This window comes from Anomaloglossus baeobatrachus, chromosome 4 (genome assembly GCF_048569485.1).
Source record: "Anomaloglossus baeobatrachus isolate aAnoBae1 chromosome 4, aAnoBae1.hap1, whole genome shotgun sequence".
Classification (NCBI taxonomy): Eukaryota; Metazoa; Chordata; class Amphibia; order Anura; family Aromobatidae; genus Anomaloglossus; species Anomaloglossus baeobatrachus.
This window is the reverse complement of record NC_134356.1, coordinates 585,623,567-585,636,843: the sequence shown is the minus strand read 5'-3', so window position 1 is coordinate 585,636,843 and position 13,277 is coordinate 585,623,567. Positions and strand designations below refer to the sequence as shown.

General features: G+C 43.2%; 1 protein-coding gene across 3 annotated transcripts in view; it reads left to right on the top strand.

Annotated features, from left to right (window-relative positions):
* UNC5D (unc-5 netrin receptor D) overlaps positions 1-13,277 on the top strand; it is a 952,147-nt gene that overhangs the window by 331,169 nt on the left and 607,701 nt on the right. For all 3 annotated transcript variants that reach the window (XM_075346117.1, XM_075346118.1, XM_075346116.1), the window contains exon 4: positions 4,623-4,726. In XM_075346117.1, coding sequence (XP_075202232.1) covers positions 4,623-4,726 — 104 coding nt within the window. The remainder of the gene's footprint in view (positions 1-4,622; positions 4,727-13,277) is intronic.

The window sequence follows — 13,277 nt, the reverse complement described above, 5'->3', positions numbered from 1 at the left end:
ATGGGTTTATGTGCACCCACGTGTTCAGTCATTGGCCCGTGCCTCCGTGTGGAGCAGACATGTGCCCGTGTGCTCCATACGGAGGCATGTCCGTTTTTCTCCGGCAGCATGGGTGGCACACGGCCCGCACCTGTACCACACAGATGTAGTGTGGATGCGGTCCCACGTGACACGCGCCGGAGAAACACGTGTCATTTTAAAAATAAAAAAAACACATACTCACCTCCACCAGCCCTGCAGTCTCTGCCGCGGCTGTCACCTGCATCCGTCCCCCAGTGAATTTGAACAACGCATCTTCTTCACTGGGGGCCGGAAGCAGCATCAGCGGGGCGTGGCCTGTGCCGGACACTGTCATTCAGCACCACAGACAGCTCCGTAAGAATAAGGTAAGGCGGGACTTTCCGTTCTCCGTGTGTTATTACGTGTAACGCAGGAGAACTCGAATGTGCCACAAACACGGCACACGGGGAGCAAACCACTCCTTTAATATGTAGGTGAAAAAACGGTTCGTTTTTTTCACATGCGTGTGAAGGGGGCCTAAGACATGTAATGGCAAACAGTGTCCTGTCGCTGATGTCCCTGCAAATCATTGTCTCATTACCCAGGGTCAGGAGTAAAGTAGAGATTACTAACATCTTTCAGCTTTCATCTCATAAAAGCCAGTGAGGGGCAGAGCTGACAGTACTGTGAGAGGAGAGCTGCAGCTCCATTTGTGTTTGTAATAAGATAAAACTCAGCACTACACTACTGCTTCTCTTCCCACACTGATTGCTTTGAGATGAAAGGTGATTGTAATCACACCCATCTCTGCTCCGCTTGCACACCTTGTAAACACACAACTGCATTGAATGTGACACACCAACTCCCTTTCTTTGGGTGTGAGCTGCTTTATATGCAACATTACCAAAAAAAAACAAAGGGGTCTAAGTGGAAAACTTTTTTATTTGAGACTGACAAACCAATCTGTCTGCCAGTGAGGAGTCTTATAGCTGCAATGCTCCTCTGGGAAATATGCAATTGTTTCTTCAGGGAGAAAGTAGGTGAACTCTAGAGCCACCTATTGGAAGTAGCAATCTTAAGAATCAAAAGTGGCCCTTTAACGTACCTTGACATATGTCTTAAGATTTATGCCAGATCAGAACCTCACTTTGCAGACATGGTGTTTCGGAGTGATTGCCCCTCGTCAGTGTAAAGTATGGGATCTGGTCTGGCTGTATGAGAAGCTAAGACTGGGTCTAAGGGGAAAGCTTTTCTCCTTGCGGAGACTGACAAATTTGTTTCTTTACCTTCTTAAACTGATAATATGGCCATGTTGCTCTGTGAAAGACAGTCTACACACTTTAATCAATCTTTTGCTTTCTGACCCCCCAAAAATGCTTTTTAATTCCTAATTAAATGAGGTGAGGCTTAAGTGCTCTGGCAGTGTTATTCCCCACCCATCCCCAGATGGGAGGTAATTGGCAAAAGCCAAGTATGAGCATAGGCAGCAGCCAGGGAGGCAGAGGCTCGGGAAGTGCTTTCACACGCCCAGAGCACTTAAGCTACATTTGCATATGAATCAAAACAATATTTTTCCGGTCAGAGAGCAACAGATTCCATAAGTAAAGATGTGGATGACATTATTTTTCAGAGAGCATCATGACCATATAAACAGTTTGTGGGGTAAATCATTCTGACAGATTCCCTTTAAGCTACATTCAGATTTCTGTTGTGGGAAACTGCATAATAGTCAGAAATCCTGAACGCAGAGACATTACTGCAGATTCAGCTGCACTCCTATTGTGTAGGAGGAAAGTCATTTTTTTTAAAGGGAGATTCTATACATGGTCTATGAAAACAAGGAATAATGGGACATTACAGCTCTGGAGACCACAGAATTGAATGCAACTCTTATGCGGGCTTTACACGAGACGAGCTATTGTGCGATGCATCGTCGGGGGTCACGGTTTTCGTGACACACATCCGGCATCGTTCACGACGTCGTCTTGTGTGACACCACCGAGTGATGCAGTATTGCTCACAAATCGTGAGTCGTGTACTCGTCGCTCAGTTTTAAAAAATTGTTTAATTAAAATGGCGCCGGTTGGTCATCGTACCCGGGGCAGCACACAACGATGAACACAGCTTACCTGCGTCCCGTGGCTCCCGCCGGCAATGCGGAAGGAAGGAGGTGGGCGGGATGTTTATGTCCCGCTCATCTCCGCCCCTCCGCTTCTTTTGGCCGGCGGCTGTTTGACGTCGCTATGACGCCAAACGTTCCACCCCCTTCAGGAAGTGGATGTTCGCCATCCACAGCTCAGCAGGTAAGTACGTGTGACGGGGGTTTCATGACTTTGTGCGACACGGGCAGCGATTTGCCCGTGATGCACAAATGACAGGGGCAGGTACGATCGATCGTAAAATCGCACGATCGGTCAACTCGTGTAAAGCAGGCATTACTGCAATACAATGTAAAACATTGAATTTTGGCTGTGTGCCCATGCCACATTTTGTTGAGGTTTTTTTCATGCATTTTTTTCTTGCAGATTTTAATCAATACTGCAAGGAAAAAAACATCCCAGCAAAGTCTATGAGAATCCTGACTTGATGTGCACATCTTTTTTTCTTTGCAGATTTTGTTGCAGAAGAAATCTGCAGCATGTCAACTCTTTTGCGTTTTTTACCACGTCTGATATATTCTGCTGCAGTGCTCATACTCGATCACTACAGTGGATTATATCTGGCAGTGCTGCACTTGCAGCACTGACACTTTACCTCACACACCATGCATACAGCTTGGTCTGTGAGGCAAATAATATCTCAGTAACCTGAGGTCGTCATGGTAATGACCCAGGGTTGCTGTGGCAGCGATCGGGTCCCTGTGATTGCATTACAAGGACCTAATCACCAGGGAGAGGAAAGCGATCCATCTCCCTGCCTTCTGAATACTGCAATCACGATTGATCGCAGCTGCTGGGAGCAGTGTGTGCACCGCTCCATGCACTTGTGGCACTCCAGTGGTCTGGTTGCCACAATAGCGTTGCCCTCCTCACAGGGGAAGATGTTATGCCTGGAAGCAAGATGGGGGTCCCCCACACTAGGTAGCACCAGCTGCCAATGCTTTCTTGACTCCAGATCAGAAGGGGGTGCTCTAAAACCCGGTTTAAGGGGAGCTTCCCTATAATTTCTGGCCTGAGGGAGGGGTTAGTGAGGGGAATGATGAAGGAGTAGGAGGATTGACCAGCCTGATGTTCTGAGGACCGGAGTCACTGAAGAACCCGTCTCAGGGAAGTGGAGAGTTAGTGAAAGAGAAGAAGATAGTGAGAAGTTGAGAAAAGCCTGGGGAGCGGAGCGGTGATGGAGCTCACCCCAGAGCAAAGTGCTAGAGACAGGACGCCGGAGTCCTTGGTTGTTTGAGTACTGAAGTTCTGGCAGCTGAATCCGGATGGCAGGAGACTGCATGTCTTCTGGCCACACAGAACGCCCGTCGGCACAGCAGCATATTAGAGCCAGGAGACGTTACCAAAGGAGCGGCACCTGTAAAACACTCGCACCACCTGTTGAACTGTGGAAATAGTACAACACGAGGAAGAAGGCCCCAGCATAGCTTTAAGCAGCAGGGGCCTACACCGGACAGCGCAGAAGGAAGGCCTCCGAACCCACTTGGCTAGGTGGATCTCCAATTGCTTCCAGGCTGCCCAGACCTCCGTTACCATCTGAGCTAGTTTCCCTAGCCTGCACCTATCCAAGTAAAAAGGTAAAGGAAGCTACAGTCCCTGTTGTCTAGTTATTGGCTGCGTCTTCGGTCCTGCACGCCAATGTTAATTCCTCCATCATAGACAATACCGGTTGCCCTGGGGCCCTGCTCCACCTGTGGGGAGCTGTACCATCATTGTTGCATCACCATCTGCCATAGCAGTCCCATCCCACAGCGTCGGCCATACATTGTCGAATACCACAGGTGGCTCATTTAAACGACACCACCAGGGTCATGAAGTCGGGCCCTGCCGTCGTGACTTCCCAACAGAAACGGTCCGGTCCCAAGTGCCCCACGTCCCTGGTGGGTGTGTTACACTGAAAGCCTGGTCTCGGCTATAACATCAGCTGGACGCCCTTGAGCGATCGCGGGGATACATCGCAGGAACCCCCGTGATCGTCACTAATGTAATAATGCACTAAAAATTGTATAAATACCATAAAAAGTGTGTAGCAAAAATCCTTCACTCAAATCTGCAACGTGGGCAGTGGGCACATACCCTTCTATATATATTAATTCTATATATATATATATCTGTGAAAGAACTTTCAAAGCGTAAAAGAAAAACTTAAAACAATTTTAATGGCTGTTTTTTATGCCAGTTTTTATTTTCTATTGACCTTGAATGTATGTGATAAGCTACGCTAAAGACATGTTTTTCCCATCTGATGCACTAAAGCAGCAAAAAATATTATATTCATGGCTGGAATCGCTCAGTCAAGGCACATTGTCCCCAAGGCAGCTATTTCTTCTGTTATTGCCTCCATGGCCCCAGATTCAAAGTATGTATGTGCTGAATAAGAAATGTGTAAAACTTCTTGTTTTCTAACACAAAAGCTCGTTTCAGTCACAGCAGGTCTGTTATTTTGCCCTTTTCTCCCTTCAGACTTGAGGAAAAATTTTGAACAAGACCCTCAAGGAAAAGAAGTCCCCATCGAAGGAATGATTGTTCTCCACTGTCGACCACCAGAGGGGGTACCCACAGCCGAGGTTTGTAAATGACGAGTGCAATAATACGCGTTCCAGTCAGTAATGGTTTATGCAAATGTCTAATAATACAGAATACGGAGGCTTCGTTCTGAAAAATGACTGTTGCCAAATCCAGGGGAATGTCAGCCGGGAAATCCTTCATGCTTATATGATTTAAGGCTGGGAAATATCCTCAGCGACACTTAACTCAAAAAACGCAATTATATAGAATCTTTACGACTTTCCCTAATTTGTACACAATTGTTAATGGGTTACTTACTTGAGATGAGCGCATCACCTGACTTTAGTTGTCATCAGATTTGCTTGCATTTGGCTGCCAAATCAATTTGCATTGAATAAAATTAGCGCAAATCTAAAAGGAAAGGGTTAAAAATAAATTATAATCACTTCTACCACCATTGTTAACCCTAATCTACTCTGACTTCTATCTTCTTCTCGTTTCGGGTCTCTGGTGCTACCGTTCTTCACCAGGCCGTCACTGAGTCACTTATATTTAAATATATAATATACAGTGCAGACCTAAAGTTTGGACACACCTTCTCATCTCTAGAACAACTGTTAAGAGGAGACTTTGTGCAGCAGCCTTTCATGGTAAAATAGCTGCTAGGAAACCACTGCTAAGGGCAGGCAACAAGCAGAAGAGACTTGTTTGGGCTAAAGAACACAAGGAATGGACATTAAACCAGTGGAAATCTGTGCTTTGGTCTGATGAGTCCAAATTTGAGATCTTTGGATCCAACCACCGTGTCTTTGTAGAAAAGGTGAACGGATGGACTCTACATGGCTGGTTCCCACCGTGAAGCATGGAGGAGGAGGTGTGATGGTGTGGAGGTGCTTTGCTGGTGACACTGTTGGGGATTTATTCAAAATTGAAGGCATACTGAACCAGCATGGCTACCACAGCATCTTGCAGCGGCGTGCTATTCTATCTGGTTTGCGTTTAGTTGGACCATCATTTATTTTTCAACAGGATAATGACCACAAACACACCTCCAGGCTGTGTAAGGGCTATTTGACTAAGAAGGAGAGTGATGTGGTGCTACTCGAGATGATCTGGTCTCCACAGTCACCAGACCTGAACCCAATCGAGATGGTTTGGGGTGAGCTGGACCGCAGAGTGAAGGCAAAAGGGCTAACAAGTGCTAAGCATCTCTGGGAACTCCTTCAAGACTGTTGGAAAACCATTTTCGGTGACTACCTTTTGAAGCTCATCAAGAGAATGCCAAGAGTGTTCAAAGTAGTAATGAAAGCAAAAGGTGGCTACTTTGAAGAACCTAGAATATGAGACATATTTTCAGTTGTTTCACACTTTTTTGTTAAGTATTTCATTCCACATGTTTTAATTCATAGTTTTGATGCCTTCAATGTGAATCTACAATTTTCAGAGTCCTGAAAATAAAGAAAACTCATTGAATGAGAAGGTGTGTCCAAACTTTTGTTTTGTACTGCTGATATTTATTTATTTATATAGCGCTGTTAATTCCACAGTGCTTTACATGCAATGGCAACACTTTTCCCATTGGGGCTCACAATCTAAATTGCCTATCTGTATGTTTTTGGACTTGGAGCACGATTTCAATGACGAGCATTGCGCCAGCACGTGACCGCATGGAGCCTAGTGAAGAACAGCAGCACGTGTGCTCCAAATGAGGAGACTGGAGAGCTGAAAAGTTTACTGTTTTTTTTCAAAATCCAGGTATTTGTCAGCTATCTGGCAGCTTTTTTTCTGCATTTCTACAAATCGAATACCAGAAAAGGTTAGAATCTCAATATCTGGGTGATATTTCCAGTGAATTTGATTAGATTACAAGAAATATGGCACAAATAAAAGAGATTACCTTGCCTTACCTTACATGGCCCCTGAGGAAGCCACACTCTTTGGTGGCGAAACGCGAGAGTTCTTTCCACCATCTTATCACTCTCTTCACTGGTCTCATTCAGATGCCATCTTTCATTCTTTTGTGGATTTGCGTTGGTTTCGTCAGCATTATATTGCCGTTTTTACTGGCACTGTTTGGCAATTCTTTCACTTTCTCCGTAACACTGCTGTAAATATCCTGGTTTCAACCAACGTATGTATTATTCTGATATATGGTTTATTATACAACGCTATTTTCTATTGACTATCAAGTGTACTGTGGTGGTGCCAGTAGTATTTTGGGGTACACATTGGTTCATTTTAACATTTAATTGTATTATGTAAAATACTTCTGTTGCTTTCTCATTGGCATTTATTATGAATTTTAATATTTAATGGTTTATTATAGCTAAGTTCTGCTTATGGGAATCTTTGACGTGTGTTTAGATGGGAAAATCAGAGTTTTATTATGGGTATGTCTGATTAGCTTATTACTGCCATTATGCATTTTTTAAGGGAATATGCCACCAGGTTTTTATACCTAATCTGAGAGCAGCATAATGTAGAGACAGAGACCCTGATTCCAGCGATGTGTCACTTACTGAGCTGTTTGCTGTCATTTTGATAAAATCAGTGTTTTCTCTGCTGTAGATCTAGCAGTTATACAGAGCTTATGAATATGCTGGACTACCTGTGGCACACCAAGTAGTCCTCTAATGATAATCTACTGCTGATAAATCAGTGATTTTATTAAAACTACACTAAGCAGCCCAGTAAGTGACATATCGCTGGAATCAGGGTCTCTGCCCCTACATTATGCTGCTCTCAGATTTGGTGGCAAAAACCTGGTGACAGATGCCTTTAAGTGTTTTTAAACTTGGTTTTAACACATTGATTTTTAAAGGTGATCCCGTTTGTTTATGGCATATTTCTTGTTTTAGTATTTTCACAATTGTCACTATGCCTTAGGCTAATTTTTTAACAGGTCGTACCCTCTTTTTTTACTTTTTTTGGAATTTGATCAGTTTATAACTGTTTCGCTCATTTCTATTACATACATATTGTTGATTTGCCTGGTCTGTGTGTAGAAATCCTAAACTGGTGTTTTTATGATATTGTGGGCTGCAGACAGAAACTGCAGCTGTGCGAAAGCAATACATGAGCCCTCTTTTGCCCAAAAACTCATCAAAAGGGACAATTTCACCTACTTTGGAGGCAAAACTGGGTCCCAGCACCTCTTTGGCCCCTGTGTGGCTGCACAGCTTTCACCAATCACATGTCCGCCCCTGCTGTGGCTTCATACACATGGCAGAGCTGTGTGAGGAGACTGAAAGGCAACAAACAAGGGCATTATGGGGCCATGTAGTGCAGAGTTGCACTACGTTCTTGTACTGTAGTATTGTTTGCCAGCATTTCTAGCCTAAGACAACACTTCAACATTTGTTTGCCCATTGACTATAAGCAGACGTGACACATGGTCTTAAGGCTGACTGCCAGTGCTGTACATGATCCAATACTAACTTTTTATGAGCTATGAAATGACATAACTATCAAATCCTTCCTGGCTGCTGATTTCTCAGTTTCTTCACCCCACATCCAACTCTGTCTTGCATGTCCATCTGTATGTGCCTGAATGCAGTTGACAATATCATTACTGCCTTATATAAGAAAGCAGTAGCATACTTGGTGAGTCCATACAATAATTAGCTGCAGTCATATCGCTCTCCTGGCCTACATTACTAGTGTATACTGTGAGTGCTGTGTGTAGAATATCCAGTGTGTTACCACGAGATGCAGCTTCGCACTGCTAAGGCTATGTGCCCACGCTGCGGATTTTGCCGCGGATTTGCCGCGGATTTACCGCGGATTTTCCGAAAATCTGCAGCAGCGGCACTTCCAAGCCATTTCAATGGCATTTTGGAAATGCTGTGTCCATGCTGCGGATTTTTCAGCGGCGGATTTGCCGCGGATTTTGATCCGGAAAAATCTGCAGCATGTCAATTATTGTTGCGGATTTTGGTGCGGATTTTGGGTATAGAATGGGGAAAAAAAAAAAAAAATCTGCATCAAAATCCGCGGCAATTCCGCGGTAAATCCGCTGCAAATCCGCGGCAAAAATAAGGTGCGGATTTGCCGTGAAAGTCGCGGATTTTCATGCTGAAAAATCCGCAGGTACATTCTACCGTGGACACATAGCCTAACAGCTGACAGGAAGATACCAATCTTAGGCTATGTGGGCACTAGAAATGTGAAGTTTCTCAAGAAAATTTCTTGAGAAACTTCTGGGAGTGAAAGATTTCCGGACCTCTGGAAAAAATCCGCACCAAATCCGCATGCGGATTGGCCGCGGATTTGCCGCGGATTAGCCGCGGAATATCTGCGAATTTGCCGCGATTTTCCCGCGGGTGGTTCCCTGCGGATTTTGCAGGCTGTACTGCCAAAATCCGCAGGGTACCCGCGGAAAAGAATTGACATGCTCATTTTCTCAAGAAATTTCCTCGAGAAATTCTTCTGAAGGAAATTTCTTGAGAAAAATCCGCACAGTGCGCACAGCTATTTTTTTTTCTCATAGAATTTAGATTGCAGACATTTCTCAAGAAATTTCCACGGCAAATCCGCGGGTAAAACGCACTAGTGCACACAGAGCCTTAAGCAGGAGGCAAGGAAGACAGAATAACCAAGCCTTACATTGAATATACTGAGACTTTACAGCGCAAATCAGGGGGACAGCAGTGTTATCTCACTGATCTGTCACTGCTGCCCTTAATCAAGACTAAAGGCTGCTTTACACGCACAACGTCGCTTACACCCGTCACACATACTTACCTTCCTAGCGACGTCGCTGTGGCCGGCGAACCGCCTCCTTTCTAAGGCCGGATGTGCGTCACGAATTCCGTGACCCCAACAATATCTCGTTAGTGATGTTATTGCGTGTAAAAGCCCCCTTAAGAGCAAGCACAATGTGAAAAGATTCTACTCTATCTGCAGAACTTTAGGCAAAGGCTGTTGGGAAATTAGTTTTGCATTGAATAAATTGGATGTAAATCAAATGAGTCAGTTGAGGATCAGTGGAGAGCAGGGACAGAGGAGTTGCAAACTGAGTTGCAAAATTTGGCGCAACTTTACTCTAGTTCCCAAGATTTTGGTCAAATTTTTGCAACCAAAAAAAATTATTCAAAACAGCAAGAAAGCCCGTTTCTTACTTTGCACCACATTCATGATTCGTATGCACCATTTTGATCTATTTGACACCACAAAATGGCAATACTATCACAACACAAAAAGGGAAAGTTACCGGTACTTAAAAGCTCACAAATGATGAATCAGGGCCATAGTAAGGACAAGTGCAAAATATAAAGGACTAATATCCAGAACTCCCATCCAGGACTCCAACAAGCAGGTGCAGTTCAGTAAAGCAACTTTAAGCATGTTTTCAGAAATGTATCCCACAGCTTATGCCATTTTCTCTTCTGGAGGTAGAGAAATGAGAATTCCAGACCAATGGGTATCTGCAATAAAAAAGGACTTTGGGGATGTTCACGCATGCTGGGTATCATCAGTTCAGAAACATCACCTGCTGGACAGCAGAAAATGATATGATGGGGTTTTAGAACAGATGCAGTATATAGGATATATTTGGCAATTTTTAAAAGCCTGTAGTAAAAGTAATAATCATGGCCACATGTGAAAAATATGTTCATCCAAAATTGGTTCCAGTTTATACCTAGTAATGGACCTGAATGCATTTCTTGCACTAATCTGAATATAGACATATGTATCTTATTTAAGAAAGGATTGTTACTTAGGCTATAGTTATACAGTGGGTATGGAAAGTATTCAGACCCCTTTAAATTTTTCACTCTTTGTTTAATTGCAGCCATTTGCTAAATTAAAAAAAAATGCATTTTTTTTCCTTAATGTACACTCTGCACCCCATCTTGACAGAAAACCCCCTCAAAAATGTAGAATTTTTTGCAAATTTATTAAACAAGAAAAACTGAAATATCACATGGTCATAAGTATTCAGACCCTTTGCTCAGTATTGCATAGGACCCACCTTTTGAGCTAGTACTGCTATGAGTCTTCTTGGGAATGATGCAACAAGTTTTTCATGCCTGGATTTGGGGATGCTCTGCCATTCTTCCTTGTAGATCCTCTCCAGTTCCGTCAGCTTAGATGGTGAATGTTGGTGGACAGCCATTTTCAGGTCTCTCCAGATATGCTCAATTGGGTTTAGATCAGGGCTCTGGCTGGGTCAGTCAAGAATGGTCACAGAGGTGTTCTGAAGCCACTCCTTTGCTATTTTAGCTGTGTGCTTAGGGTTATTGTCTTGTTGGAAGGTGAAGCTTCAGCCAAGTCTGAAGTCCAGAGCACTCTGGAAGAGGTTTTCTTCCAGGATATCTCTGTACTTGGCCACATTCATCTTTCCTTCAATTGCATCCAGTTGTCCTGTCCCTGCAGCTGGAAAACACCCCCATAGCATGATGCTGCCACCACCATGTTTCACTGTTGGGATTGTATGGGGCAGGTGATGAGCAGAGCCTGGTTTTCTCCACACATACTGCTTAGAATTATCACCAAAAAGTTCTATCTTCATCTCATCAGACCAGAGAATCTTATTTCTCATAGTCTGGGACCCTTGATGTGTTTTTTTGCAAACTCTATGCGGGCTTTCATGTCTTACACTGAGGAGAGCCTTCCGTCGGGCCACTCTGCCATAACGGCCTGACTGGTGGAGGGCTTCAGTGATAGTTGACTTTGTGGAACTTTCTCCCATCTCCCTACTGCATCTCTGGAGCTCAGTCACAGTGATCTTGGGGTTCTTCTTTACCTCTCTCAGCAAGTCTGTTCTCCTATGATTGCTCAGTTTGGCTGGATGGCAAGGTCTAGAAAGAGTTCTGGTAGTCCCAAACTTCTTCCATTTAAGGATTATGGAGGCCACTGTGCTCTTAGGAACCTTAAGTACTGCAGAAATTCTTTTGTAACCTTGGCCAGATCTGTGCCTTGCCACAATTCTGTCTCTGAGCTCCTTGGGCAGTTGCTTTGACCTCATGATTCTCATTTGGTCTGACATGCACTGTAAACTGTGAGGTTTTATATAGACAGGTGTGTGCCTTTCCAGATCAAGTCCTATCAGTTTAATTAAACACAGATGGATTCCAATAAAGGAGTAGAACCATCTCAAGGAGGATCACAAGGAAATGGACAACATGTGACTTAAATATGAGTGCCTGAGCAAAGGGTCTGAATAATTATGACCACGTGATATTTCAGTTTTGCTCGTTTAATAAATTTGCAAAAATTTCAACATTTCTGGGTTTTATTCTGTCAAGATGGGGAGCAGAGTGTACATTATTGAGAAAAAAAAATGAACTTTTAAAATTACCAAATGGCTGCAATGAAACAGAGTGAAAAATTTAAAGGGGTTTGAATACTTTCTGTACCCACTGTAAATATTAAAAAGAATCTGTCACCAGGTTTCTGCTGTGTAATCTGAGGGCGGCATAATATGGGGGCTGAGAGCCTGATTCTAGGGATCTGGGTTGAAGTTTAAATAAAATGTATTTTATCAGCAGGAGATTATCATTGGAATACCAGTGATCTTGTGGCATGTAGTCCTGCTCTGTGTATCACAACTTCCACCACTGATTAGCAATTTTATGCTTATGCACATTCTATATAGAAAGTTATCAATCAGTAGTGAGTTTGGGGTTATACAGATCTCAGCAGTCAGAGAACTGCTAGGTGTGCAGGTGAAAAAAAAAATATTTGATTGAAAAAGGAGCAAGGAGCCCAGCAAATTATACATTGGAAATTGGGTATCTGTCCCTACATTATGTTGCTCTCAGATAACATAAGAGAACATAGCAAATGGTGATCCATGAACATTTAACACACTGACAGTAATCCTCCTTTTAACTGATAGGTATTTGGTTTGTTCCAGCTATTCTTTGTTTGCACAATTTACAGGACTGTCAGTCATGACATATTGATTGGCATCCATTTTCAGGTTTCCTGTATGTAGCTCATGGCTCAGATTGTTTTTTTAAATGCTTGTTTAAATGATCATTGTTGTTTCAACAAATTTTACATAAATCAATATTACAAGCAAATATAAGAAACTCTGTAATATATCTCATCACAGAAATATGCTTCTCTTTCATTTTTTAACTACTCCTTGTCCTTCCGTGCCACCTACGTAGCTCAAAATTCGCTCCTAAATGAGAACGCCCATCAAAGTTATTATTCTCTCAATATATTTCAGTCATCATGTTATGTAGAACTGTGTGTACTCATTTTGCCCTTGTACCCAGTTAATTCTTCTCTTTTCCATTAGGTAATGTGATTAAAAGCAGAAACACAAAAAAGTTGTATGCTCACCGTGTTACTGCAGTAATGGAACACCCAGGGTAGTTAATGAAAACTGGATAACCATCCTGAACCACTGCCTTTGATAATCCTTCCCTTGATTGAAAGTAGACTAGCTGAATTTTTCTTAGCACTATGTAGACAAAGGAAGTCTCTTTTCCCTGCATGAGTCATCACTGCAAAAGTCCCTGGCATGGGTAGGCGGGAGCAGCAGCATCAGGAATTGAAGAGCGGAATTATTTATGCAGGGAAAAGAGATTTCCTAACTTCATGGAGCTTAAAAGGATTCAGCTAGTCTCTTGTTAATCACGTGATGTCACAGAC